The sequence below is a fragment of the Notamacropus eugenii genome, chromosome 3 (assembly GCF_028372415.1).
Source record: "Notamacropus eugenii isolate mMacEug1 chromosome 3, mMacEug1.pri_v2, whole genome shotgun sequence".
Taxonomy (NCBI): domain Eukaryota; kingdom Metazoa; phylum Chordata; class Mammalia; order Diprotodontia; family Macropodidae; genus Notamacropus; species Notamacropus eugenii.
The window spans coordinates 403,894,700-403,920,450 of record NC_092874.1 but is presented as its reverse complement, the minus strand read 5'-3'; the positions used below and the strand labels follow the sequence as shown (position 1 = coordinate 403,920,450).

Below are 25,751 nucleotides of genomic sequence, written 5' to 3'. Positions count from 1 at the left end.
GTCCAAGGAGGATACAGTCCAACATATTTCAATTCTCTTGAGAAATACCTAAGCATCCCCCACGAAATGGGGACCTAAAACCTAGAGAAGTCACTAAGGTTATTAGGTAGTGATTAATCAAAATGGGAAAGGGAAAGAAAGAAGAAACCTGGGCCACCATCAGTCACTGACAGATCCTGTTTAACATTGAAAAACAGCTACTACACGAGACATTACCATATGCACACAAGATTAAGGGATTTAAAAACTTACCAGAGTAAGGTGTTAGGTCCTGAGGACACTGAGTGGTTAATGACACAACTACACTGGCACATCCTCCCTGTAAAATTACAGAGGAAAACACTTAAATTTGATAGCCATTTTTCTTCATAAAAAACCAACAACAAATCCCTTGTTTTGGCTATAGTCATTTAAAGAGGAGGATGTACTAAGTTAACAACAAGAGAGACTAGCTACTCTAAACCTTTAATCATCAACTTATACTGATGGGATCACTCAAAAGGTACATACATGGCAACTAAAAACGATCTCACTGATGTGTTCTGCATTAACAATTCCACTGAATATCCAAGTTGCACAATATAAGAATTTTTAAAAATGAGTTATTAGTGCAGCCCTGAAGAAAAGAAAATGAATGTCGAGTAACAATACTGAACAGTTAAAAACACAAATTAGCATACAGATACTATAGATATACATATATTGCAAAGTACGTGACTAGATTTTTGTGGATTAAATGAAAAAAAAAAAAAGCTGAGGCCATGTCTTATTTATCTTTGTATTTCCATCAATGACTAGTACTCAAAAAAACTTGATGAATTTATTGGAGGTTTCCCCCATAGATATACTTACCTTAGTACCAAGACCTACTCCACTTTTGATCAATTCACACAACCTAGGAACTAGCTCGCCCAAGACAGACACATCTAGGTATTGCAGGCACTAAGAGAAAAAAATGCAAAGGTAAACCTTTAGAGGAAAGTCTAGTCAGGTACAGAGATGTAAGAAAACACTGCAAATTACATGATCATAGGGTTTATATTAATTTGGAAGAGTTGAGGTTTTCACATGTTACACATTCTGATTTCAAAACACCGATTACAGAAAAATAAGTGAACTGTGCTCTCTCTGCTATTGGCCTGGTCAGTGTTTCTACAAATCAGAGAAAAACAGCAGCGTAGCAGAGATGTTACCAAAAACTAATCATGAACAAGGTAGCTCTACCTGAACTTTCTACTCCTCTTCCAGGTCAATTCTAATCCAACGCATACCTCAAGATATGGCTTAAAACTTACCTCCTTTAGAAAGCCTTTCTCAACTACCCCACCTCAGTAACATAAGCATTTTTCTACTCAAAGTTCCCTAAGAGTATATATTTAAAAATTTTTTAATACCTGCATGTACTTTTATTTTTTAAAATACGCTCTCTGTATCCTAACTAGGTTATAAACTCCTTAAAGGCCATGACTGTGTCTTCTAGCTCTTCTGTTTTCCTCCCCCAAACAAGGACAGGACTCTGCACAGAAGGAGATACTCATTCTCAACTGTTAAATCACTTCATTTGCCCAACCCCATGTGACCCAATGAAAAGTACATAAATATTTTAAAGAGCAAGCTGAATTAAAGACACCATTTCCAAGAGATCAAAAGTGTTCTCAGATAACCACAAATAAGGACAAACAGTCTAGGCTTTTAAATAATTTTTCACACCAAGGCTGAAGGAGCCATGCACAGTCACTATGGAAACCAATTTCACTTCAGCAACATCAGTTTTACCCCTTCTCTTTTCCTAACCACAACAATGAGTTATTCCACCCCCAATATTTACCTTGACACCTACCCACCATTCCCTATTTGTGCTTTTCAATTAGCCCCAATTAGGTAAGTAGTTCATCAGTGGCGAAATACAATCTAACTTTTCTATGAATTTGGCAAAAGTAAAAGAATCTTGTTACTATTTACCTACTCTGAATAAAACATAATTCTGAGATGTTAGTTTTGGTGTCTGGAAGGGGTTATGTGAGCTTAAGGAGGGTCTGTACAAGGAATATGTCTGAGAATCACTGCTCAAGATTCCTTAGTTTCTTGTGTTTCTTCCTTAGGGACAAAGTTTCTTCCTTGTGGGAGGAGTTACTTGGAAGACATAGTTTTAGCTAATAAATGAAACCTGAAAAATATATTGTTTCTTAAAGAAGCAATGCACAACCTGAAATAGTTCTCTTTCCATTTAGATACTTACCATGTTGATTGTTTCCATCATGGGAGAGGATTTAGCAGCACTGAGTCTAGCACTATCCATTGCAGTCTTCAAGAAAAAAATAGTGAAATTACTGTGGAGTGTTTATAAACATTTCTCTCTAGAGTTCATTTAAGCACAAACGAAGAAGTTCATACATAGAAACCAAATAGTAAAAATTCCTAAACTTAAAAAAGGAAATTTTGCATAAATTCATTTTCAACCCAGGGTAAAGAATACTTTTTATAAAATCTTTTTTTTTTAAATTTATTTTAAATTTTCAACATTCACTTCCATAAGATTTTGAGTTCTAAATTTTCTCCCTCTACCTCTCCTCTCCAAGATGGCATGCAATCTGATGCAGGCTTTATATATACAATCATATTAAAACATTTTCACATATTAAAACATATAACACGTTATAAAAAAGAATCAGAACCAATAGGAGAAACTACAAAAAAGAAAAGACAATAGCAACGAGAGAGAAAATAGTATGTTTCAATCTGCCTTCAGACTCCATAGCTTTTTTTTCAGGATGTGAACAGCATTTTCCATCATGAGCCTTTCTGAGTAGTCTTAGATCCTTGCACTGCTAAGAAGAATTAAGTCCATCCAAGTTGGTCCTCACACACTGTGGCTGTTACTGTGTACAGGGTTCTCCTGGTTCTGCTCACTTCACTCAGCATCAGTTCATGTAAGTCTTTCCAGATTTTTCTGAAATCTGCCTATTATCATTTCTTAAGGAACAATAGCATTCCATTACACTCACATACCATAACGTGTTCAGCCATTCCCCAATTAATAGGCATCCTCTCAATTTCCAATTGTTGGCCACCCCAAAAAGAGCTGCTATAAATATTTTTGTACATGTGGGACCCTTTCCCGTTCTTATGAGCTCTTTAGAATACAAAGGTGATATTGCTGGGTCAAAAGGTACACACAGTTTTATAGCCCTTTGGGCACAGTTTCAAATTGTTCTCCAGGTTGGTTGGATCAGTTCACAATTCTACCAACAATGCATTTGTGTTCCAATTTTCCCACATCTCCAACACTTATCATTTTCCTGTTTTGTCATGTTAGCCAATCTGATAAGTGTGATATGGTACCTCAGAGTTGTTTTGATTTGCATTTCTGTAATCAATAATCATTTAGAGCATTTTAAAAAATTTTATTTTAGACTCAAACACCAAAACACAAATACAGAAGAGAAAAAAGAAACAAAAATATATCATAAACTTAAATACTGGAACTCAAATACAAAGTCAAGAAAAAAAGCATTACGTGCATAGCAGAACATCAGAGAGGATTCAAAATAAGTAACAACCAAGCCTGTATGATAAATAATACATGTTGTGTTGAGAACTGTCCATTTTTTCTTTGCTTTCTTGTAAATTTTAGTTTTCTTCTGTCCTCTGCTGTGCACTTTTAAACTCTGTTCTTTTCCCCCCTTCCCCCACCCTAGAAGGCTACAATTGAGTAGTTTTTTTACTTGAATCTCTGAGATTCTCTAAGTATATCATCATGTCACCTGCAAAGAGGGATAATTTAGTTTCTTCTTTGCCTATTCTAATTCCTTCCATTTCTTTTTCTTCTCTTATTGCTACAGCTAACATTTCTAGTACCATATTGAATAACAGTGGTGATAACGGACACCCTTGTTTCACCCCTGATCTTACTGGGAATGCATCTAGCTTGTCCCCATTGCATATAATGCTTGCTGATGGTTTTAGGGAGATTCTGCTTACTATTTTATAGAAAGTTCCATTTATTCCTATGCTCTCCAATGTTTTCAATAGTAGTGGGTACAGTATTTTGTCAAAAGCTTTTTCTGCATCTATTGAGATAATCGTGTGGTTTCTGTTAGTTTTGTTGTTATGATCAATAATGTTGTTTTCCTAATATTGAACCAGCCCCACATTCTGGTATAAATCCTACCTGATCATAATGTATTATTCTCGTGGTAAGCTGCTATATTCTTTTTGCTAATATCTTATTTAAAATTTTTGAATCTATATTCACTAGAGAAATTGGTCTATAATTCTCTTTCTCTGTTTTGGCTCTTCCTGGTTTAGGCATCAGAACCATATTTGTATCATAAAAAGAATTTGGGAGGACTCCTTCCCCAATTTTCCTAAATAGTTTATATAGTATTGGAATTAACTGTTCTTTAAATGTTTGACAGAATTCACTTGTAAATCCATCTGGCCCTGAGATTTTTTCCTAGGGAGTTCACTGATGGCTTGTTCAATTTCTTTTTCTGAGATGGGATTATTTAAGGACTCAACTTCATCTTCTATTAATCTGGGCAATTTGTATTTTTTTAAAATAATTATCCATTTCATTCAGATTGTCAAATTTATGGGCATTCAGTTGGGCAAAGTAATTTCTTATTGTTCTTAATCTTATTTCTTATTAACCTCACTGGAGGTTAGTTCACCCTTTTCATTATTGATATTAGTAATTTGATTTCCTTCCTTTTTTTAATCAAGTTGTCCAAAGGTTTATCAATTTTATTGGTTTTTTCATAAAACCAACTCTTAGTTTTATTTATTAGTTCAATAGTTTTCTTAATTTCAATTTTATTAATCTCTCCTTTGGTTTTCAGTATTTCTCATTTGGTATTTGGGATTTGCAATTTGTTCTGCTTCTGCTTTTTCAGCTGCATGCCCAATTCATTGATTTCCTCTTTCTCTATTTTATTCACGTAGGCATTCAAAGATATAAAACTTCCCCTAATAACTGCTTTTGCAGTGTCACATGGGATTTGGGAGGTTGTCTCATTATTGTCATTCTCTTCAATGAAGTTGTCAATTTTTTCTATGATTTGTTGTTTAACCCACTCATCCTTTAGGATTAGATTATTTAGTTTCAAATTAATTTTTGTTCTATCTTTCCATGGCCTTTGATTACATATAATTTTTACTGCATTATGATCCGAGAAGGATGCACTAACTATCTCTGCCTTTCTGCACTGTACGGTGAGGTTTTTATGATCCAGCATATGGTCAATTTTTGCATATGTGCCATGTACCGCTGAGAAAAAGGTATATTCCTTTCTAACCCCATTCAGTTTTCTTCAGAGATCTATCATATGTACCTTATCCAGAGTTTCATTCACCTCCTTAACTTCTTTCTTGTTTATTTTGAGGTTAGATTTATCATGTTCAGAGAGGGAAGGTTGAGGTCGCCACTAGTATAGTTTTGCTGTCTGTTTCTTCCTGTAACTCCCTTCACTTCTCCTCTAAGAATGTGGATGCTATACTACTTGGAGCATATGTGTTTAATCATGATATTGCTTTGTTATCTATGGTATCTTTCAGCAGCATATAGTTTCCTTCCTCATCTCTTTTGATTAGATCTATTTCTGCTTTTTGCTTTGTCTGAGATTAGGATTGCTACTTCTGCTTTTTTTTTACATCAGCTGAACCACAATGTATTCTGCTACAACCTTCTACCTTTACCCTGTGTGTATCTCCCCAGTTTCAAATGTGTTTCTTGTAAACAAGATATTGTTGGATTATAGTTTTTAATCCATTCAGCTATCCGCCTCCGTTTTATGGGAGAGTTCATCCCATTCACATTCACAGTTACGATTACTATCTGTGTCTTTCCCCCCATTTATGCTTTCAGTTTTCCCTTCTGCCTTCCCCTCCATAATAGTTGTAATTTTTGACCACTGTCTTCCTCAGTCTTCCCTCTCCTCTTTCAGACCCCCCCCCTTTTACTCCCCTTTTCCCTTACTACTTGTTCTCTCCCTTTTAACTTCCCCTCCCTTTTCTTTCTTCCTTCCTCTCCTACTGCCTATAGAGCTAGTTAGATTTCTATACTTAACTGAGTTTGCTGCTCCCTCCTTGAACCAAATCAGAAGAGAGTAAATCTCAAACAGTGCTCATCTCCCTCCCCTCTTTCCCTCTACTGGAATGTATTTTGTGCCTTTCCCAGTGATGTAACTTACTTTTTCTTCCCCCTCCTTTTCGCACCTCCTGTGACAGTCCCTTTACACCCTTAAATCACATTTTTATCATCACATCATTTATTTATAGCTGCTCCCTGTATCTACGTATATTCCTTTTATATATAATAATAAATATACAATTCTCAAGATTAACAAGTATCATCTTCCCTTATAGGGATGTAAACAGTTTGCCCATATTGAATAAAAAGGTTTTTTTTTTTCCCCGTTTACCTTTTTATGCCTCTCTTGTGACCTGTGTTTGAAAATCAAATCTTCTATTGAGCTTTGGCCTTTTCATCAGGAAGGTCTGGAAATCCCTTATTTCACTCAATGTCCAGCTCCTTGTCTGAGATATTATGCTCAACTTTGCTGGGTAATTCATCCTTGGTTGTAATCCCAGCTCCTTTGCCTTACGGAATATCATATTCCAATTCCTTCAATCTTTTAATGTAGAAGCTGCTAGGTCTTATGTGATCCTGACTTTTGCTCCTCGATATATGAATTCTTTCTGGTTGCCTGCAGTATTTTCTCCTTCACTTCAGTTGGCAATGATATTCCTTGGTGTTTTAAGTTTGGGATCCCTTTCAGGAGGTGAATGGGGGATTCCTCTGACGACTATTTTACCCTCACGAATCTAGGACTTCTGGGCAGTTTTTCTTGACGATTTCTTGGAAGATATTGTCCAGGCTCTTTTTTGCATCCTGACTTTCTGGTAGGCCAATAATTCTTAGATTTTTCTCTCCTAGATCTATTTTCCGTGTCAGTTGTTTTGCCAATTAGACATTTTACATTTTCTTCTACCTTTTCATTCTTTAGATTGTTTGACTAATTCTTGATCTCTCATAGAGTAATTAGCACCTGCCCAATTCTAATTTTTATCAAATTGTTTTCTTCAGTTAATTTTTGCATCTCCTTTTCCATTTGTCCAATTGTTCCTTTTAAGGAGTTATTTTCTCTAATTAGTTTTTGTACTTCCTTTTCCATTTGTCCAGTTTTCCTTTTTAAGGAGCTGTTCTCTTCAGTGAATTCTTTTTTTCATATTTTTAAAATAATTGGCCAGCTTTTATTCTATTTCTCCAATTTGGTTTTTAAAATTCTTCTTGAGCTCTTCTAAGAATGCTCTTTGGGCTTGAGATCAGTTCATATTCCCTTCTGAAGTTTCAGATGGGAGCACAGTCTCAATGCTGACCTCTTTGGTATTTGTGTTTTGGTCGTTGTCCCCACAGAAAGATTCTATGGTATTTTCTGCTTTGCTTCTTACTCATGATGATCACCTTTTTCCTGGCTTTTAAAGTAGATCTCTGCTTCTGGGGCACAGGAGGCTCTGTCCCACAGTTCTTGTTCCTAGAACTTGAGGCTTTATGTATTGTGGCCTTTGGTTCTTTCAGCTAGAAGCTAAAATGCTGCAGCTTACCTGGTGCTGAGCAGGCTGGTGTTCAGAAAGCAGAGGCCAGGTAAAGTCTTTGAGTTTCCCTGGAGCTAGCTCCCTTAAGTGTAGGGGAGGGGTGGTCTGGCCACAGAAGGTCTCCTCTGCTGAGTCAGAACATGGGCAAGCTCAGTGGTTGGTGAACCTATCTATGCTAGTATCATCCCGATTCCCCTGGGGTGCTAAGACATGCCTGGGGTCCCGGTGTTGGTGGCTGCGGGCTCCACCCCACTTGGGCTCAGGATTTCCTCTCAGTTTGCTGAGGTGGGGCTATCTGGAACAGCCCCAGTCCAGCACTAGTCCCTTTTAGCCACAGCAAGAGGGACCCCACCCTCTGCAATTTTCCAAGCCTCACAAACTAAGAGACTGTCTGCCCCTTCAGCTAATCCCACTGCTCCAGGATTTTTTCCTGGGGAAATATTTTATGGGTTTTTCAAGGTCACCAAGGGGAGGGGTAGAGCATTTACTGATCACTCTGCCACCTTGGCTCCCAGAAGTTCAAGTAGGTGACTTACAAACATTTAATCTGGGCCTCAGACAGCCTGGGGCTTCCTGCTCAGCTTTGCTACAGGGGACCACACTGGTACAGCCTGTGCACTGTACTCTCCTCCAGCCCCACGCAACAGATCCTTCCAGTCAACCTTCCAGTCTGTCCTGGGCTGGAAATATGCTGCAATCTGTCTCCTACTGGATTCTGCCACTTCAAAATCCATTTAGATTCTCTTTTTAGAGGTATCTGAAGGAGTCTTGTCTTAGAGTTTAGGTGAGTAGTTGCTCTCACTCCACTATCCTGGCTCTGCCTCTGAATTCTGGTCAAGCATTAAATGTTCCCAAATTCTAATTTTCAAGGTGTCATTTTCCTCTTCAAGATTCTGGACCTCCTTTTCTAACTGGTTGATTTTTCTTTCATAATCTTCTCATTTTTCTTGGATTATTCATTTTTCTTTTTTTTAGTTTTTCTTCTGTCATTTGATTTTTAAAGTTTTTTTAAAGATCTTCTAAGAATTCTTTTTGGGCAGGTGAACATTTTGATGGTTTTTTTGGAGTTTTTTTTTTTTAACTTCAATATCCTCCTCTTAAGATGAACCCCAGTCTTCTACATTCCCATAAGAGCTTTCTGTGGTTGGATTCTTTCTCCTTTGCCTTTGAACTTTTTGTGGTAATATCTTAATTTTTGTAATCATCTCTGACCCTGGGATATCGTAGATGGTGCCTCTTGCCCCAGATCTTCAGTTCTCCCCTCCAGCCTGGAATCAAAGCCAAACCTCCAACCTCCTTTAAGTGCCCACAGCCAGGGTTTTTTGCCCCACTGCTTCTGCACTCACCAGGCAAGTGCCGGTTCCTTATCTCCCTCACCACTCTTCACAGCACAACAGGGTCTGGTGTTCTTTGTCAGCACAGGTTCCCTCAATCTTCCCCTGCTCAGATAACCAACTCCCTGCACTATCCAGGGGTAAAAGTTTCCATGGTTGGGACCAAGGCAGCCTCTCAAACCAAGTAACCCTAGGGCTTGTTGCTTGTTGTTAAAAGGAATTCTACCCTAGAGGTTTTTACTCTTCAGAGGGACCAAACTTCCTGGGAAATTTTTTTTGATTTTAGAAATGAGGCCTTTATCAGAGACACTGGCTGTAACAATTCCTTCCCAGATTTCTGTTTCCCTTCTAATCTTGGTTTCATTGGCTTTGTTCATGCAAAAAACTTTTCAGTTTAATGTAATCAAAATTACTCACTTTGCATTTTGTAACATTCTCTATCTTTTGTTTGGTAATAAATTCTTCTGTTCTCTATAAATCTGACAGGTAAACTATTCCTTGCTCTACTAATTTGCTTATAATATCATCCTTTATATTTAAATCATGTACCCATTTCTACTTTATCTTGGTATAAAGTATAAGACTGTTGGTCTATGCCTAGTTTCTGCCATACTGTTTTTCAGCTTTCCCAGAAGTTTTTGCTAAGTAGTGAATTCTAAAGAATATTTTTAAATGATGTGTATTAGAAAAAAGAAACATAGGTTTATTCTATTTTACTTTGCTCCCACTAAGAGAAAAATTCATGATTCATTTTGAAAGTCTGTAAATCTGAATCAGATATACTATGTTACACTTGAGAGTCCCTTCCAGTCCAATACCCTGGCAGATGGATGAAGCTGTAAACTCTTTCTTATACTGGCCAGAGGTCTCCTTTCTGATTAACTGCCACTCACTGGTCCTGTTCTTCCTCTCTGATGCAACAAAGAACAAGTCTAATCTCCACGTGATAACCTTTCAGATATCTGAAAACAGCATGTTGTCTTCTCTAGGTTAAACATCTTTAGTTGCCTTGACTATGACTATTCCTCATATGATATGGTTTCAAATCCCCTTAAATCTAGCATGCTTGGTATGTTAGGTCCAGTGTCATAAAAAGTAACATTTTATTCACTAGGAGATTAAGATAACAATATTGTAATATCTTCTACATTTTCATAATGGAAAAAAATGTTTGGAAACAAAAAAGCTGAGCAACAGATTAGTTTCCATATAAATAAAGTTAACAATATCCTGATTAAAAAGTCTGCATAGTAGAATTATTCCTTTAAGGTGAAAATTTTAAAGCTTTGCTTTCTAGTATTTTCCACATATCCAAATATATGCTAACCAGTTTGAATTTTAAACTGACACCCCCACATTTAAAGTCGTAGTTTATCTGTCTCATGCTCATGTTCAACAAAACATCCTAAGGAGGTCACCATCCAGAGACTCAAATCTGCATAGTCACACTAACTTTAATTGATATTCTGGTAAATAAACAATCTATTGTCAGTATGAAAAAGACAAAATTATAGTGAATTATGTAGTCTTATTAGTTTTTTTCCCCACTCAAAATGCTTTATGGGGTTGCTATTAAGAATAAAATAATGAATGGAATATACTTTGTAATACAATGCTTCATATTTAATCCTTTTTTAATTTTTCAGATTTATAAAATGATTACTTTGGTCTTCTTGTCTTTCTCTTCTCTAGCCATATCCTCAAAGTGCGCTATGATTTCTACTAATTTTTATACTTCAATTAGTATCTTATTTCCTTATATATAAAGGGTTTTAAAAAATGGTACAAAGATGGCAACTTGCCCAAAACACTTGAAAATTTGTTTAGACTGTGAAAGAAAGTTCTTTTTTAAACACCTTACCAGGATTTTTCCTCTGTAAACCTTACCTGTTTTATCATTAAAAGAAAGTAACAGGATTAACATTTACTTTGTTTCCTGAATTCATACTTAAGCTACCATAAAAAGTGGCTCCCTTCAAATATATACATGCATGTTTATACATATATAGATAGACAGATATACTGAACACAGAAACTCTTTAAGATATTTAATTCTTCCTCAGTTCTAAAATCTAAACTGATCTGTATAATGTTCTGTTCAAATATCCAGGGCCAGGTATAGCTAATGTATCACAGTACTTTCTTTAATGGTTGGTATTTCTATCACTGAAGAGAAGTACTTACTCTACTTCCTCATAATTTCAAGAGCCTTACCAAATAAGGCTCTCGTGAGATGTGTGCTTTGTAAACAGTAAAGCACCATATAAATGTAAACTATGACTTAATTATTATTAATCCTTTTATACTGTCCTACCTGCAGCTAGGTGGGGCAGTAGACAGGATGCTAGACCTGGAGTCAGGAAGACTCATCTTCCTGAGTTCAGATCTGGTCTCAGACACTTACTAGCTGTGTGACCCTGGGCAAGTCAATTAACTCTGTTTGCCTCAGTTTCCTCATCTGTAAAATGAACTGGAGTAGGAAAGGGCAAACCACTTCAGTATCTTTGCCAAGAAAACCCCAAATGGGGTCACGAAGAGTCACACACAAATGAAAATACACACACACACACACACACACACACACACACACACACACACACTTTCCTTTCTCTAAGTAGATTTTGTCAAAACTAGCAAGGGTTAAAAGCCACATTTTACAGGGAGACAGGAAGAATCACCCATGATTTTTATCCCCACTGTAATTTCTTTAGTGTCTAATTTTCTAATGTGTTCAAAAACCACTTTTAGTACCTTCGATGACCAATTTTATCCAGCATCTGGATGAGTTGAACTAATAATAAGCAAAATCTTTTACATGTTATTTTGAAAAATAAAACTCTGCTTTCAAACTTACCTTCTCCTGGTCTGTGGCCCGGAGGCTCAGGTAGTTAAGAACCTGTGGCTCCAGTACACTGAGGGATTCCAACAAAGCTGGGATGAGTTTGGGGGCATGTGGTTTCAACATGGCACCAGCACTTTTGCTGATCTTCACAAGGGTGTTAATGCTGGAACACAGACCGAATACTATTTATATAATGCTAAATATCAAGAAAGGTCTTAGTCTATTACTGAATCCTCTGAAACCAAAAGTACAGAATTCCATAAAAAAGTGAGGATATTTCCTAGTTTACTCTCATTTTCATTACATAATTTTATGCAAAACTGTTAGCTCCAAATTATTTATTTGAAGAAAACTACAAATATACATATATGTACCTATACTGACTTTAACATGAAATAATTTTCTATAGAATTTTGTATTCTTTTCGTATCTTTTTTATTCTATGTACTTTATATTTGTTGCTATTACTTAGGAATCATTTTAATTATGAATGCAATAGCCATAATCAAAAGATAACATTCAAAAATCATATGTAGTTTGCTAAAAACAAGCTAAGAATCTGTTTTTAAAACAATTCATATTAACTTAAAGAAAATAATGTCTTGATTCTTTGTGTCTCTAAGTGATCATTACATTTTAAGAACATTCTGATACTGTTCAATACGGTCATATTCTTTGTGTATATTATTCTGATTCTGTATCACTTAATATTTTTCAAATTTCATTGTACTTTTCATATTTGTAACTTTTATCAAATAATATTCCATTATACTGATATTCCACTATCTGTTCTCCATATAATAGTAACGGTGGTAGTGTTAAGAGTAGTAGTAGTAAAGAAGAATAACAAAAATAAATACAATAGACATTTATTTACACAATGACTTAAAGATTTAAAATTTTTCACAATTTATCTTGATTTATGGTTCAAAATAAATCTGTGATGTAGACAAGTGAGGTGCCCCCATTGCCAACTACAATACAGCTAGTAAGTGACAGAGGCTAAATTTAAACCCATATCATTAAAAGCTTAATTTTCTCCTACTATCAAACAATTCTTGCATTCTTGGTATAGTTCATACTTATTTTAATGAATAATTTTAAAGTATTTTTATGTCAATATACTATTTAATACTTTACATATTTATTAAAGATACCTGATCAAACTTGTCCTTTTTTTGCTTTATCTGTTAGATTTGGGAATTAAAAACATTTTGTCTCCTAGAAAATACTAGGGAAAATACTTCCTTTTTCTTTATCTGCTAACAGCTTATATAATGTAAGATTTATTTGGTTCTCTGAAAGTCTGAAAACTTATTTTTGATAATAGCATATTTAATAACAGGCTCATAAATAACATGTATTTAACATACCCTTCTGAGATAAGTTTGTATTATCTATTTCCTGATTTCTCAAACTGGGTAATTTATAATTTTATACATATTCATCTATTAAAATTTTTGGTTGGTACAGCTGTGAGGAGCTGAGCATGTCATTTAGTTTCTAGCATTCTCTAAGGCTTCTTAATTTGCATCATAGAGGGAGTTCTATGAGGATGAAGAAAACCAAGAGTCCTTCACATGTTTGACAGTTGTCTTCATTTCTTTTGCATTCATTGTGATCTCCCATTTCTTGTTCCTTATTTTGACATTTGATTAATACTTGGCACTGCACACATTCTGATATGCTGGAATGATATCATTACTCTCTCTGAAGCAATATAATTGGGTTATTTTTAATATAAAGGGGTATAGTAGAGCACTACATCTGGATTTGGGAAATCAGTGTTTAATTCATTTCATACCTATAGAATTCTAGGAAAGTTACATTACTATACTTTGTGACTTGAGTTTCTGCATTTGTAAAATGAGGAGGTTAGACTGGATAATCTTTAAGGTACTTTTAAACAATAAATTGCAAGGTCCTAATGATCTTATGAGATTCATTTTTCTTTTTGTGACTGTTCAATGTGTATTTGGAAGAGAAAAATTCTGTGCTAGTTTTCTATGTCCATCAATTCTAATTTACACTTTATTCAAAGGACCCCCTTCGTCATCTGTCTTCCACATCTGTTATTTTCATCACTTCCCATCCTTCCTGAGTTATTATCTGGATTTATTTTTCCATTTGAACTAGCTTTTAAATTCATTTTTATGGCTATTGTTGGTTTTCTTAAACCAGTTTCTAAATTGCTAAATTACATCATGTCCTTTTCCTACGATTTAGTAGCATTCCCCATCTTTTAATTTCCTTGTCACTTTTTACTGCATTTCTTCCTTTAACTTCCTCAATCTATTTATCATGTATTTTATTATATCCTAAATTTGTTTCTGTGTCTCTCTTCTGATACTTTTGCTTCTCCTTTTTTGATTCTTTATTTTTTCATTATATTAGATCTCTTTAGTTTTGACAAGTTCAATTTTCTTCTGAAGATTTTCCTCAGCTCTGCTTCTTTCTGGGATTTTAACTCTTTTATGACCCGTTGCAATGTTATTGACTATAAGTCTCCTACTCTTTCCCTATTAAATACACAAATGCAGAACACTGTCTTGGTTCTATAATGCTTATTCTGTTACCCCAACATTGTCAAATATGGTGAAATTAATTAAATTATTTTTTAATATTCACAGAACAAGATGATTTTAAAATAGAACAGACCTAGTCCTTCCTGCTTATAAAATGGTTACTCCACACAATAATTTTCCATGTCTTGGAAAAATGAATAAAGTGCACAAGTATTACTTATTTATTTTGCGTTACAGCACTCCCAGTAAAGTATTAAATAACTTGTCCTGATTTTCCATTCAAAAGTGTTTCAGATGATCAAATCAAGAGTATTTCTTCATGATGGACACAGAACTAAGTTTAACAAGAGTATTTTTAAAAGCTTCTGAGAAAACATTATAAAATGCTTGAATCTTTCATTTATCAGTTTCAGCCTCAACTATCTTTACAAATATATGTATGTAAATGAGGTTTTTTTGAAATTCATATTAGAGCATACAGTTTTAAATTCAATACAAGTTAATTTGCCAATGAGTTTACCAATCCCTAAGATATATAATTCCAAGGGAACTATTTAGTAACAAGAAAAGCTACTTGTCAACAAAGGCAACACGCTGACAGGGAATGGAAAGCTTTGTGGTATAGGGAAAAGCTGCCTTCAGGGTCCAGAAGACCCACACTCAAGTCCCACCCTTTGAATCATCCTAGATGTGTGACCTTGGGTCAGTCACTTACTCTCTCAGTGCACAAGGTAACTCTAAGACTAAGTTGCAAAAAAGATGCTGAAAGGCATTGGTAAAGGGAGTCTCCTCATACAGATGTTCTATATACCAATAAAATCACAGATTCAGTTCCTTTCTCTATTCATAAAGAAATGTATGTGCTAATGTAGGAGGATACAGGGGTTTTGTATGTATTTCAGTTTTGCCCCATGCCTTTACCCAAATTCTCTTGGGTCACTTTTAAAAAACTGTCCCAAACTCATTATTTAATGTTTTAACGGTACCTAACAAAATGTAAGCTCCTTGAGAACAGGTATTATTTTTTTCTTCATATTTTTATCTCCAGCACCTAGCAGAGAGAATGGTCCATAGTAGGTGCTTAATAAATGCTTGCTGCTTGATTAATTTATCTAAGAAGATAAACAAGTCACAAATTTACATATGAGACAATTCTAGCTATATCTTCTGTCATCTATCAATGTACTATATGCCCCAGGCATGTAGATTAAATATATTTGTTTCATAAAAAAGAACAAACCTGAGGGCTCGAACTTCGGTCACAGTGCTCATCATTCCTTTGTCAAGGAGGCAGGGCAAAAGGACAGCAATGGTTCTCTGGCCAGCTGTTCCTTTGGAGGGGTCGCACATTTTCACACAAACCTCACATATAAATAGGACAGAAATCAGTGAAAGGGACTTCAGGTTCTCACCTAACAGCACTCATTTGACAAACTACTGTGACTGAGGGCCAAATGAGTTGACCCATTTTTTAAATGTAAACAATCTTCCATTTAAGAAAAAAACAAAACACCTGACTTGAATTAATTGTAGTCATCTCAACCTAGAAATCAGTCAATGACTTACATGGTTATAACCCATAACAGCGAATAGTAAACCCAAAACAAGAAATGCTGATTTTCTTTCTTTTGTTATCTAAACTACATAGAGAAAAACTGTGGGCTGATATACCAGCTGTAAAATTATCTGAAAGGATATGTTAAGTCAAGGTGCAAGCTAACATTACCTAAAAATAGCTATTCATTTATGCCATATTTCTACTATTTTGAGAAAATGCATCCCATAAATTCCAATGACTATTCCCTGACAGAATTATAATCAAGGCTTCATTAAGCCTCTTCATTAAGAGTCTGGTAGGTAAAAATTTTGTAAGAGAAGGCTGAAAACTAGATTGTATATATAAGTGCCAGGGGAGAATCTGAACGTGCTAATGAACATGCTATGTTCATTTCTATGCGTTTCTTATTCTAAAGACTAGTTTTATAGTGGCTACTTAAAATTTCATCTTTTTGGAAGAAAAACATTCAACATGCCAGAACTTCTGACAAACTTGTCAGCTTTTCTATTCCAAACAGATTACTATCAAGGAAGCAACAACAAAACCAAAGATCGCTGACACGACTGATATGTACAATGCAAGAAATGATAAACAGGTTGGTGGCCTTACAAACAGGTCTTATATTTCAAGAAAGGGCAGAATATATGTAGGTACAACAGAGAATATAAAAGCCTTTAAAACAAGCATTTCAAAAAATGCAGAATCAAATTAAAACAGAGTCAAATTAACTTGATGTTCCATAAGCTACAAGGGACATTTACTAAGAAAGTGTAATCTCTTCATTAAAACAGGTCACCTTAAGAAATGCTTTTTACATCATCTCCTATAATAACTAATTTCTCTTAATAAAGGCAAACTTAACTTAGAGGTAGGGAAATTACATTATTGTACTTTTTTCAAATATGAGATAATACGATGGATAGTTTTAGGTCTAAAAGTCATTAAGAAATGACAAGGAGATAGCTGCTCTTTGACTTAAGCAAGAAATATATTCCTCAAAATTGAGCAAATATCCAATTTTAAACTTAAATTTAAGTGTACCAAGATAGCTCATTATTTATTCTAAGGTGAAACAACTGATCTTTAAACTATGGATTATTAGAGGTTTAGGTGTTGTTACATGAATATCTATATTTGAATGTTGTAACACCTTCTCTGTCACAATTAAATCAATGATAAATATCAAATAAACAGCTTTACAACAAAATAGTTGTTTGGGACAAAAAACTGCTTATTTTTCTCTACTACATGTGTACTAAAATCAATAAGATAAAGAGTTTTTACCTTGCTTAAAGTTTTCAAAGCTAGTTCTGCGGCTTTTCGTACAGATTCCTAAAAAGAAAAGGTTGACATCATGTATGAGTCAGAGGAGGAATGTTTATTTGCATCGAATACTGTAATACATACATGTCTCCCCAAATTATGGTTTCTGCAAATTTAAATTTTCACTCAGAAGAAGAAACAATGCTTACACAGAAGCACTACTAGAGGAAAGGCACAGACTTGTGTTTCTACTATGTTTCAGAAAATGTGTTACAGACTCAGATTTTTACATCATTAAATATAATTTACCTATTTTTAATAAAAAAATGAAATCAGATGTACTATAAAGTGAGTATGAACATATTTATGCAATCAGTTCATCAAATGACTTAGTGAATTTCTCACAGCAGTAATTTCAGACTTTTTCCACTTTCCTCTCAATCCCACAAACCCTAATACAATACCATATCCCACCCCCAATCTATGGATTACTTTATCCTATTTAATGAGAAAATTTAAGTCATGTGATAGATTCATTTCCACTTCTCAACTCAATTAAAAAATCCCTCTATATTATCCTACTCCCTTCACTTCTGTCCCTGAGAAAGAATTTCCCTTTCTCCTTGCCAAGATTTAATCCTCCAGTTTGACTCAAGAATACCATCCTAACCCCTTCTGCCTCCTCTAGGATCTTTCACCATTAATGACCACATCTTTCTTTTATCTTCACTATCTAAGCTGATGCCTACATCTGATTTTATTCCTGCCCTTAAAAAAAAAAAAGAGCCTTCCCTTTGACTAGTACACCCTTCCAGATATAATTTCTCCTTCTTTCTTTTCATTGCCAAACTGATTCAAAGTATAGTCTTTAATTGCAATCTCTACTTACCATTATTCAATATTCCACCCTTTATATTACTAAGATAACTGCTGAACTCATTTCCATATCCCACCTCTTATTTTAAATCTTCATCCAAAACAAATTCTCTTCTTCATATCAGTACACCTGGCACACAGTAGGTACTGAAACAGTGCCTGGAGGTTGGCCTTCTCCTCACTTTCTGCCACTGTATGCCCCATTCTGGCATAGAGCCTCACAAGCTCTTCTTGGTCTGATGTCTAAGGTGCAAGTGCTTTCCTGGTGCTGTTTCCTTTAACCATCTCAAGCACTGCCATGGCTTCAGCTACTAGGTGGGAATATTTTAAGTCAGCTCAAGCTACTTCTTCCCTAAAATTAGTCCTGCCAACTACCTGCCTAACAAGCCCCCATCAATGCTGTGCTATCATTTCAAACTCAACAGTCATCATGCTGTTTCCCTTGAATTCTATGACATCTATGACTCCTTTATTTCCCTTGCCTTTCTCATCTAGTTGATGATCAAGTCTTAAGGGTTCTACATCTGCTTTGCTTTAAAATGAATCCTCTTATCAACCTCAATTCAGGCCCTCATTACTACCTCTTACCTATATTTCAACAGCTTCCTAACTTGTCTTCATGTCACAATTCTCAACACACTCTTGCCCAATCAAGTTCTAATTCCTTAGTGTGGCATCCAGGGCCTCTCCAAGAGCCTAAACTCATTTTTTCAGCCTTATATCCTGCAATTTCCCTGTCAAAAGTCTATACTCTTTTCATTATTCCCTCAAAATACACACAGTCCATTCCTTCTTATCTCCACATGACTAACTATATTGTTTCTACAATTTCAAATCCCCTTACCTTACTTATCAAAATCCTACCTATTCTTTAAAGAAAAGTCCAAAGACCACTTCCTCCAAGAATTTCACTTTGGACAATTAGATAAACTTTGTATTCCTTTGAAACACCAAAGCATTTTGTCTGTTCTCTTCTCATGGCTACAATATTCTGTTTTTCGCTTTAGAGTTGTTTCAGCCATATTTGACTTTATGTGACCTCACTTGGGATTTTCTTGGCAAAGACAAGCAAGTGGTTTGCCACTTCAAGCATACAGAGTTAAAAGTGACTTGCCCAGGGTCACACAAATTTTAAGTATCTGAGGCTGGATTTAAACTCAGGTCTTCCTGATTCCAGGGCTGATGTTATATCCACTGCATTACCCAGTGGTCCTCTGCTTTGTATTAAAAGTTAATTTACATTATTTCAACCCCCTAATTACAGTTAGATCAAATATTCCTTCTGTATTTTTATAAAGGAGAGACTCAATCAGTTTTTAATCCTGAAATGTGCACACCAGATAATCAATTTATTTGTTATACTGACAAAGTTCTATACTACAGGCAAATCTGAAAGAATTTATTTTCTGAAGCAGCTCAAAATATCTATGATTCATATGTCTTATCAGAGGCATATGGACAGAACTGATTTTATTATGTAACTTATCATAATAGTGTTACTTTGGAATTTATTTCAACGTGTTCTGCATATATCTCATGAGTCAATCCTATTACATAGGACCTCTTCTATATTGATTTAATGTACATAGTGACCAAATTTTTAAGATTAGATAAAATACATCTTTAGTACTGATAGGTTTCAAAGAATATAGAGTTGCAAGGATCTTGGGAAATTACAAAACTAACTGCTCCCCAGAAGGCACAATACAATATTAGAAAATACATATATCCATCACAGAATCTATGTCTTAAATGACAATGATCTTACATTTTTTGAGTTCAAAATTCTCTATGAAATCAACTTAAGTGTATTTTAATATAAACCCAAGTACCTTAATATCATCTTGTACTCTAAAGAGTGTTTCCCATATTTCTGGAAGTTTATCAATGATATCATCTAACGGTCTTCCTCTTAGTAAGTCATTCAAAGCTAAACAGCTGCAAACAAAGATTCAAATATGTAATCCAAATAGATGAACAACTTTATTAGCCTACACAGCAAAAAATGACAAAATCTCCCCATTCTGAAGAGGGATGCATTCTCTATTTTCCCTGCTTAGATCCCCTCTCTAGACCAGGGGGTGGAGAACCTGAGGCCTCAAGGCCACATGTGGCCTTCTAGGTCCTTGGGGGCAGCCTTTTGACTGAGTCCAAATTTTATAGAACAAATCCTTTTATTAAGAGGATTTGTTCTGTGAAATATGGATTCAGTCAAAGGGCCACACATAAGGATCTAGAAGGCCAATGTGGCCTTGAGGCCTCAGGTTCCCTGCCTATGGTCAGACTAATCTAAAATGTCATGAATGATGACATTCATGCCTCCATAGAAAACCAAGCACATTAGCTTGCCTGCTGCCAATCTCAGGCATAATCCAGTTTCTAGATGAAGAAAAAAACTCACGATTTTTTGATCCATTGCCCTTATATAAATGATATATGACTTTTAAGAAAAAGTTATCTCCTAAGTGTCTCAACCAAATATATGGAATTATATATTTTATTCTAATTTTATTTCTTTAGTACAAAAGGCTCAAAACTTCTAAACTGTCTATAACAAATCTTATTTTAAAAATATAATACCTGGATTCTCGAATTCGCCACATATTGCTAGTTAGGCTGTTAATTAGATCTTGAAGAATTTCTTTCAAATATTTATCCACCTACAGAAAAAAAAAGTTAAAATAAAGATAAAAGTGACACAACATCAAAGAGTATTAAAATTTCAGCCTTCTTTCTGTGTTGCCAAGTACCATTACTATGTTACTGACAAGTATCCTAGATTATGAAAAATCATAAAAATTCTCTCTTGGATAGACTTACAGAAAATGACAAGGCATCTAGGTGCTGAAGTAGACAGAAGGCTGGGCTGGAGTCAGGAAGATTCATCTTCCTGAATTGAAATCGGGCCTCAGACACTTACTAGCTATGTGGCACTGGGCAAGTCACTTAACCCATCTGCCTCAGTTTCTTCATCTGTAAAATGAGCTGGAGAAAGAAAGGGCAAACCACTCCAGTATTTCTGCCAAGTAAACCCTAAACAGGGTCATTTAGAATCAGACACAACTGAAGAACAACAGAAACAGCTGATAAAATTCTACAGAGCAAGTTGACCCAAGACAGAAAAGAATTTTTTAAGAATGAAATTCTGACATGAATAAAAATTATACCATGAGAAGAAAAGAGGTGCTATCTAGGGTCAAATGTGGAGATATTGGGAACTCATCAACCAACTTAGTTTTTGTTTTGTTTTTTTTTTAAAAAGAACCAGTATAAAGATGAAAGCAAGGGTGGGTAACAATACCAATTCAAATGAGTGATACAGGTTTATTAAAAGAATCATATATATGAGAGATCACAGGGAACTAAAGATGATAATGACTGCAAAGGGAACAAAAAATTTATTATTTTTTCAAAAACTGCTGAAGGCAAGAACAAGACAGTTGCTCAAAGTAAACAGAATAATAAGAGGGAAAGAAAATTATTCAACTCCTACTTTGCTTTTGCTATCTTGAGAATGATCTTTACTAAGGATAGAGCAAAAAACAGCTAATAAAGAGCTGAAATCCAAGATAAATGAGATGGTAAAAAATATATATTTAATGTGAATTAACGAATTTAATGAATCTAAGTTGGTAGACCCAGAAAAAACACATCCCAGGGTCATGAAAACTGGCAGTTGTGATTACAGAACTACAGTCAGTGATTAATGAAAGACTAGAGAGAACGGATCACTGCCACAAGATGCGACAAATGCAAATGTACTCATTTTCAAAAAGAGAGGAGGGGCACTTAAATTCTCTAGTCCAGGAAAGCTGACTTCAGTTTCTGACAAAACACTAGAACATATTATATCAGAGAGATCATTAATGAAAATCCATACAAGGAATAAGTGATTCTAAGAGTCAATACAACTTCATCAAAAATAGACAGACTAACCCAATTCACTTTTTTAACAGGATGATTAGGCTTGTATATCAGAGGAATGGTTTACACTCAGTATGATATACTTCAGCAAAGTATCTCACAGTCTATTATAATATTTATCTTCAGGGACAATAATAAAATAATAGCTAGTATGTGTATATGTGCAAATTGCTTTTCAGAACCTTGGACAATTCACAGCTCTACTGTCAACATGATGATGTGCTTTTCTTTACACAACCTCTACAGCAATGACTATTCCCATATTTTGTAATCCTTGACAGCTGCTGGGTGTGTGGTGAAATCCAACTGTCGCTTTTATTTCTCTCTCTTTTATTATTTGTTTATCTCTCTTATTATCTGAGAACTATTTATTCATATCCTTTGACCATTTATAAAATACCTGTGAGTTATCAATCCAGCATGAATATTGGACACAGACACTGTTACAAATATTTGATAACAAAGATTTTATTCCATTTGACTGCTCCCCTCCTTATCCTAATTTCTTTAATTCTGTTCATTCAAAGGCATTTTAATTTCATGTAATCAGATTTACTTTTCTAATTGCCCCATGTTTAAGAATTTCCTCTCTCCTCATAGCTATGAAAAGTAAAACTCTACTTCTCTTTCAAATTATTTTTCAAGTTATGTGATTTTTAATTTATTGTAGTGCTACACTAATTTACAGTTTTACCTACAATTCTTGTCATATAAAGAGTTCTTCCAAGGTTACTGATATTTTCAAGTTTATCAAACACTGGTCTATCGACTTATTTCGATTCTTTTTTGTTTAGTCTGTTCCACTGATCCATCTACTGTTTAACTAGCATCAAATGGTTTTGCTGATTACTGCTTTATAATATACCTCGAGGTCCCAGGAGTACTTCTCTCCTTACTCCCTCTTGCATTCCCACTTTTAAAATTATTTCCTTTTATTTTTTGAGATCTTTTGTTCCTCCAAATGAATTCGTTTACCCTTGTAAAGTACTTATTCCTTTAGTAACTCAACTGGTTATGGAATTCACTCTGGCAGTATTAAAAGTTTTATTATATTGGCATGGCACTTATTTTTCTGGTTACTGAAGTTTTGTGCTGTATTTTCACTGACTTCCAAACATCTTATGCATTTGTAATTACTCTTTATGGGTATTTCTATTTCTATTTGCTTTCCTTTCTACTGCTCTCTCGTGGATTTTGTTATCATGTTAAAATACTATTTTTATGGGTTAACTTTAGAACCTAAAATTTTACTGTTAACTGTATCACTTAGTTTTTCTCTTTATCCAATAGTATTGTTTAATAGGAATAATTTTATCTCATTTTTTACTATCATTATGCCTTTAAATTCTTTCTAATCTTATTAACGTATGCTGTTACTGTTTGTTATGATTTCTTATTGTATCTACAATTTTATACTGAACCCATTCATTGTTAAGATTTCATTGTTACATTTTAATTAGATCTGTGTTTTTGCTTTTGTTCCCGAGACTGAGTACTACTTTTATAATAATATGGTCTGGAAAGAATGTATCTTAGTAAAAATTATCTTTTACATTTGTTTGAAACATTCCTATTCCCTAAATACAGCATATTTTCAAAAAAGAGCCACACTGCACCGAAAGATTGTATACATAATCCGTAGTGATCATATTCAAAAGATTCAATAAATCTTTTAGCTACGAATTTCTCTGACAGTTTTCAGGGGTCTCTATTTTTCCTTTTATTTCTCTTTCTGGTAGATTTGCCCAGAACTAAAAGAAGAATGTTGAAGTCCCTTGTCCATTGCAATTTAATTTTCTAATTTAGGTCTTATGATATTTGACATATGCTTGATTATATGTTGCCATATACTGATACCAGAATGCCTGTGGTTCCATCTACTTTTTTGATTCATTTTTCTAGTAAATTTTGATTTTGAATCTATGTATGTCTGCTTTTTTGATGTTTCTTGTAAGCAGTAGTTTATGAGTTTTCTTAACCATTCTATCATTTTTTCTTTTATTTTATTGGCTTGTTTTAGCTCACATTTAAAGTTATAAGAGTTAGATTTAAGGTTTCCTCAATTTTCATCTCTAAGACTGCTTTTCTGAAAGTTATATTTTAAAAATCTCTTTTGAGGGGCACAACCAAGCTGGTGGAATAGAAGGACGGATATGTAAAAGCTCTCCTCCATAGCCCATAAAATACCTGTAAAAAATGGCTCTAAACAAATTCTAGAGCATCACAAAACGACAGAGTGAAAGAAATTTTCAGCCCAAAACAGCTTGGAAAGCTGACAGGAAAGGTCTATCGCACTGGGCATGGAGCAGAGCGCAGCCCAGCCCAGCCTTGGCCTCACACTGTGCAGCAGGGACAGGACCAGAGCAGGCCTCATGGGGCAGAATCTCTGGTGGTTCCCAGATTGCTCAACCCACAAATGCCAAAGATAGCTTCAAAGTTCAATGAGAAAGCTCTTTCACCTGAAGGAGAAAGGAACAGGGTCTGGCCCTGCAAGAAGCAGTCACTGCAGTGGCAGCATTCATTTTTGGAAAGGGAATTCTACTCGCAGATCCTGGGCAGAAAAGCTTATGGTAACTCCCTGACCAGAGCACAGGCCAGGAGAGGTGCAAACTCCTCCCCCTTGACTCTGCAATCTTGAAGGAACTGAGAACTTACAGGTCCCCAAAATATACCCTCCTCTTGACAAAGGACTCAAAAGTCAAGTAAATGGCTGGGAAAATGACCAAAAAAGGGGAAAAAAAATAAGACTACAGAAGGTTACTTTCTATAAGTATTTTCTTCCATTCTTTCGAATGAGGAAGAACAATGCATACCATTAGAGGAAGACATAAAAGTCAAGGCTTCTGCATCCAAACCCTCCAAAATAAATACGCAATGATCTCAGGTCATGGAAGAGCTCAAAAAGGATTTTGAAAACCAAGTAAGAGAGATGGAGGAAAAATTGGGAAGAGAAATTAGAGCAATGCAAGAAAATCATGAAAAGCAAGTCAACAGCTTGCTAAGGAGAGCGCCCCACCCTCCCGAAAATGCTGAGGAAAACAACACCCTTAAAAATAGACAAACTCAAATGGCAAAAGAGGTCCAAAAAGTCAATGAAGAGAAGAATACTTTAAAAAGCAGAATTAGTCAAATGGAAAAGGAGGTTCAAAAGCTCACTGAAGAAAATACTTCTTCAAAAATTTGAATGGAGCAGATGGAAGCTAATGATTTTATGAGAAACCTAGAAATTACAAAACAAAACCAAAAGAATAAAAAAAATTAAAGACAATGTGAAATATCTCATTGGAAAAACTGAGCTGGAAAACAGATCCAGGAGAGAGTTTAAAAATTATGGGGTTACCTGAAAGACACGATCAAAAAAAGAGCCTAGATATCATCTTTCATGAAATTATCAAGGAAAACTGCCCTGACATTCTACAACTAGAAGGTAAAATAAATATTGAAAGAATCTACCAATCACCTCCTGAAAGAGATCTCAAAAGAGAAACTCCCAGGAATATTGTAGCCAAATTCCAGAGTTCCCAGGTCAAGGAGAAAATACTGCAAGCAGCTAGAAAGAAACAATTCCAGTACTGTGGAAACATAATCAGGGTAACACAAGATCTATCAGTTTGTACATTAAGGGATCAAAGGGCTTGGAATATGATATTCTAGAAGTTAAAGGAACTAGGACTAAAACCAAGAATCACCTACCCAGCAAAACTGAGTACTTCAGGGGAAAAAATGGTCACTCAATGAAATAGAGGACTTTCAAGCATTCTTCATTTAAAGACTAGAGCTGAAGAGAAAATCTGACTTTCAAACACAAGAGTCAAGAGAAGCATGAAAAGATA

The 25,751-nt window shown here is 35.0% G+C and overlaps 1 protein-coding gene across 7 annotated transcripts in view; it reads right to left on the bottom strand.

Moving 5' to 3' along the window:
* ECPAS (Ecm29 proteasome adaptor and scaffold) overlaps positions 1–25,751 on the bottom strand; it is a 167,478-nt gene that overhangs the window by 9,133 nt on the left and 132,594 nt on the right. For all 7 annotated transcript variants that reach the window (XM_072598073.1, XM_072598074.1, XM_072598067.1 and 4 more), the window contains 8 exons: positions 20,575–20,654; positions 19,827–19,932; positions 17,140–17,187; positions 15,538–15,659; positions 11,785–11,935; positions 2,240–2,305; positions 853–942; positions 253–319 (listed from right to left, as the gene is read on the bottom strand). In XM_072598073.1, the coding sequence (XP_072454174.1) occupies positions 253–319; positions 853–942; positions 2,240–2,305; positions 11,785–11,935; positions 15,538–15,659; positions 17,140–17,187; positions 19,827–19,932; positions 20,575–20,654 (730 nt within the window). The remainder of the gene's footprint in view (positions 1–252; positions 320–852; positions 943–2,239; positions 2,306–11,784; positions 11,936–15,537; positions 15,660–17,139; positions 17,188–19,826; positions 19,933–20,574; positions 20,655–25,751) is intronic.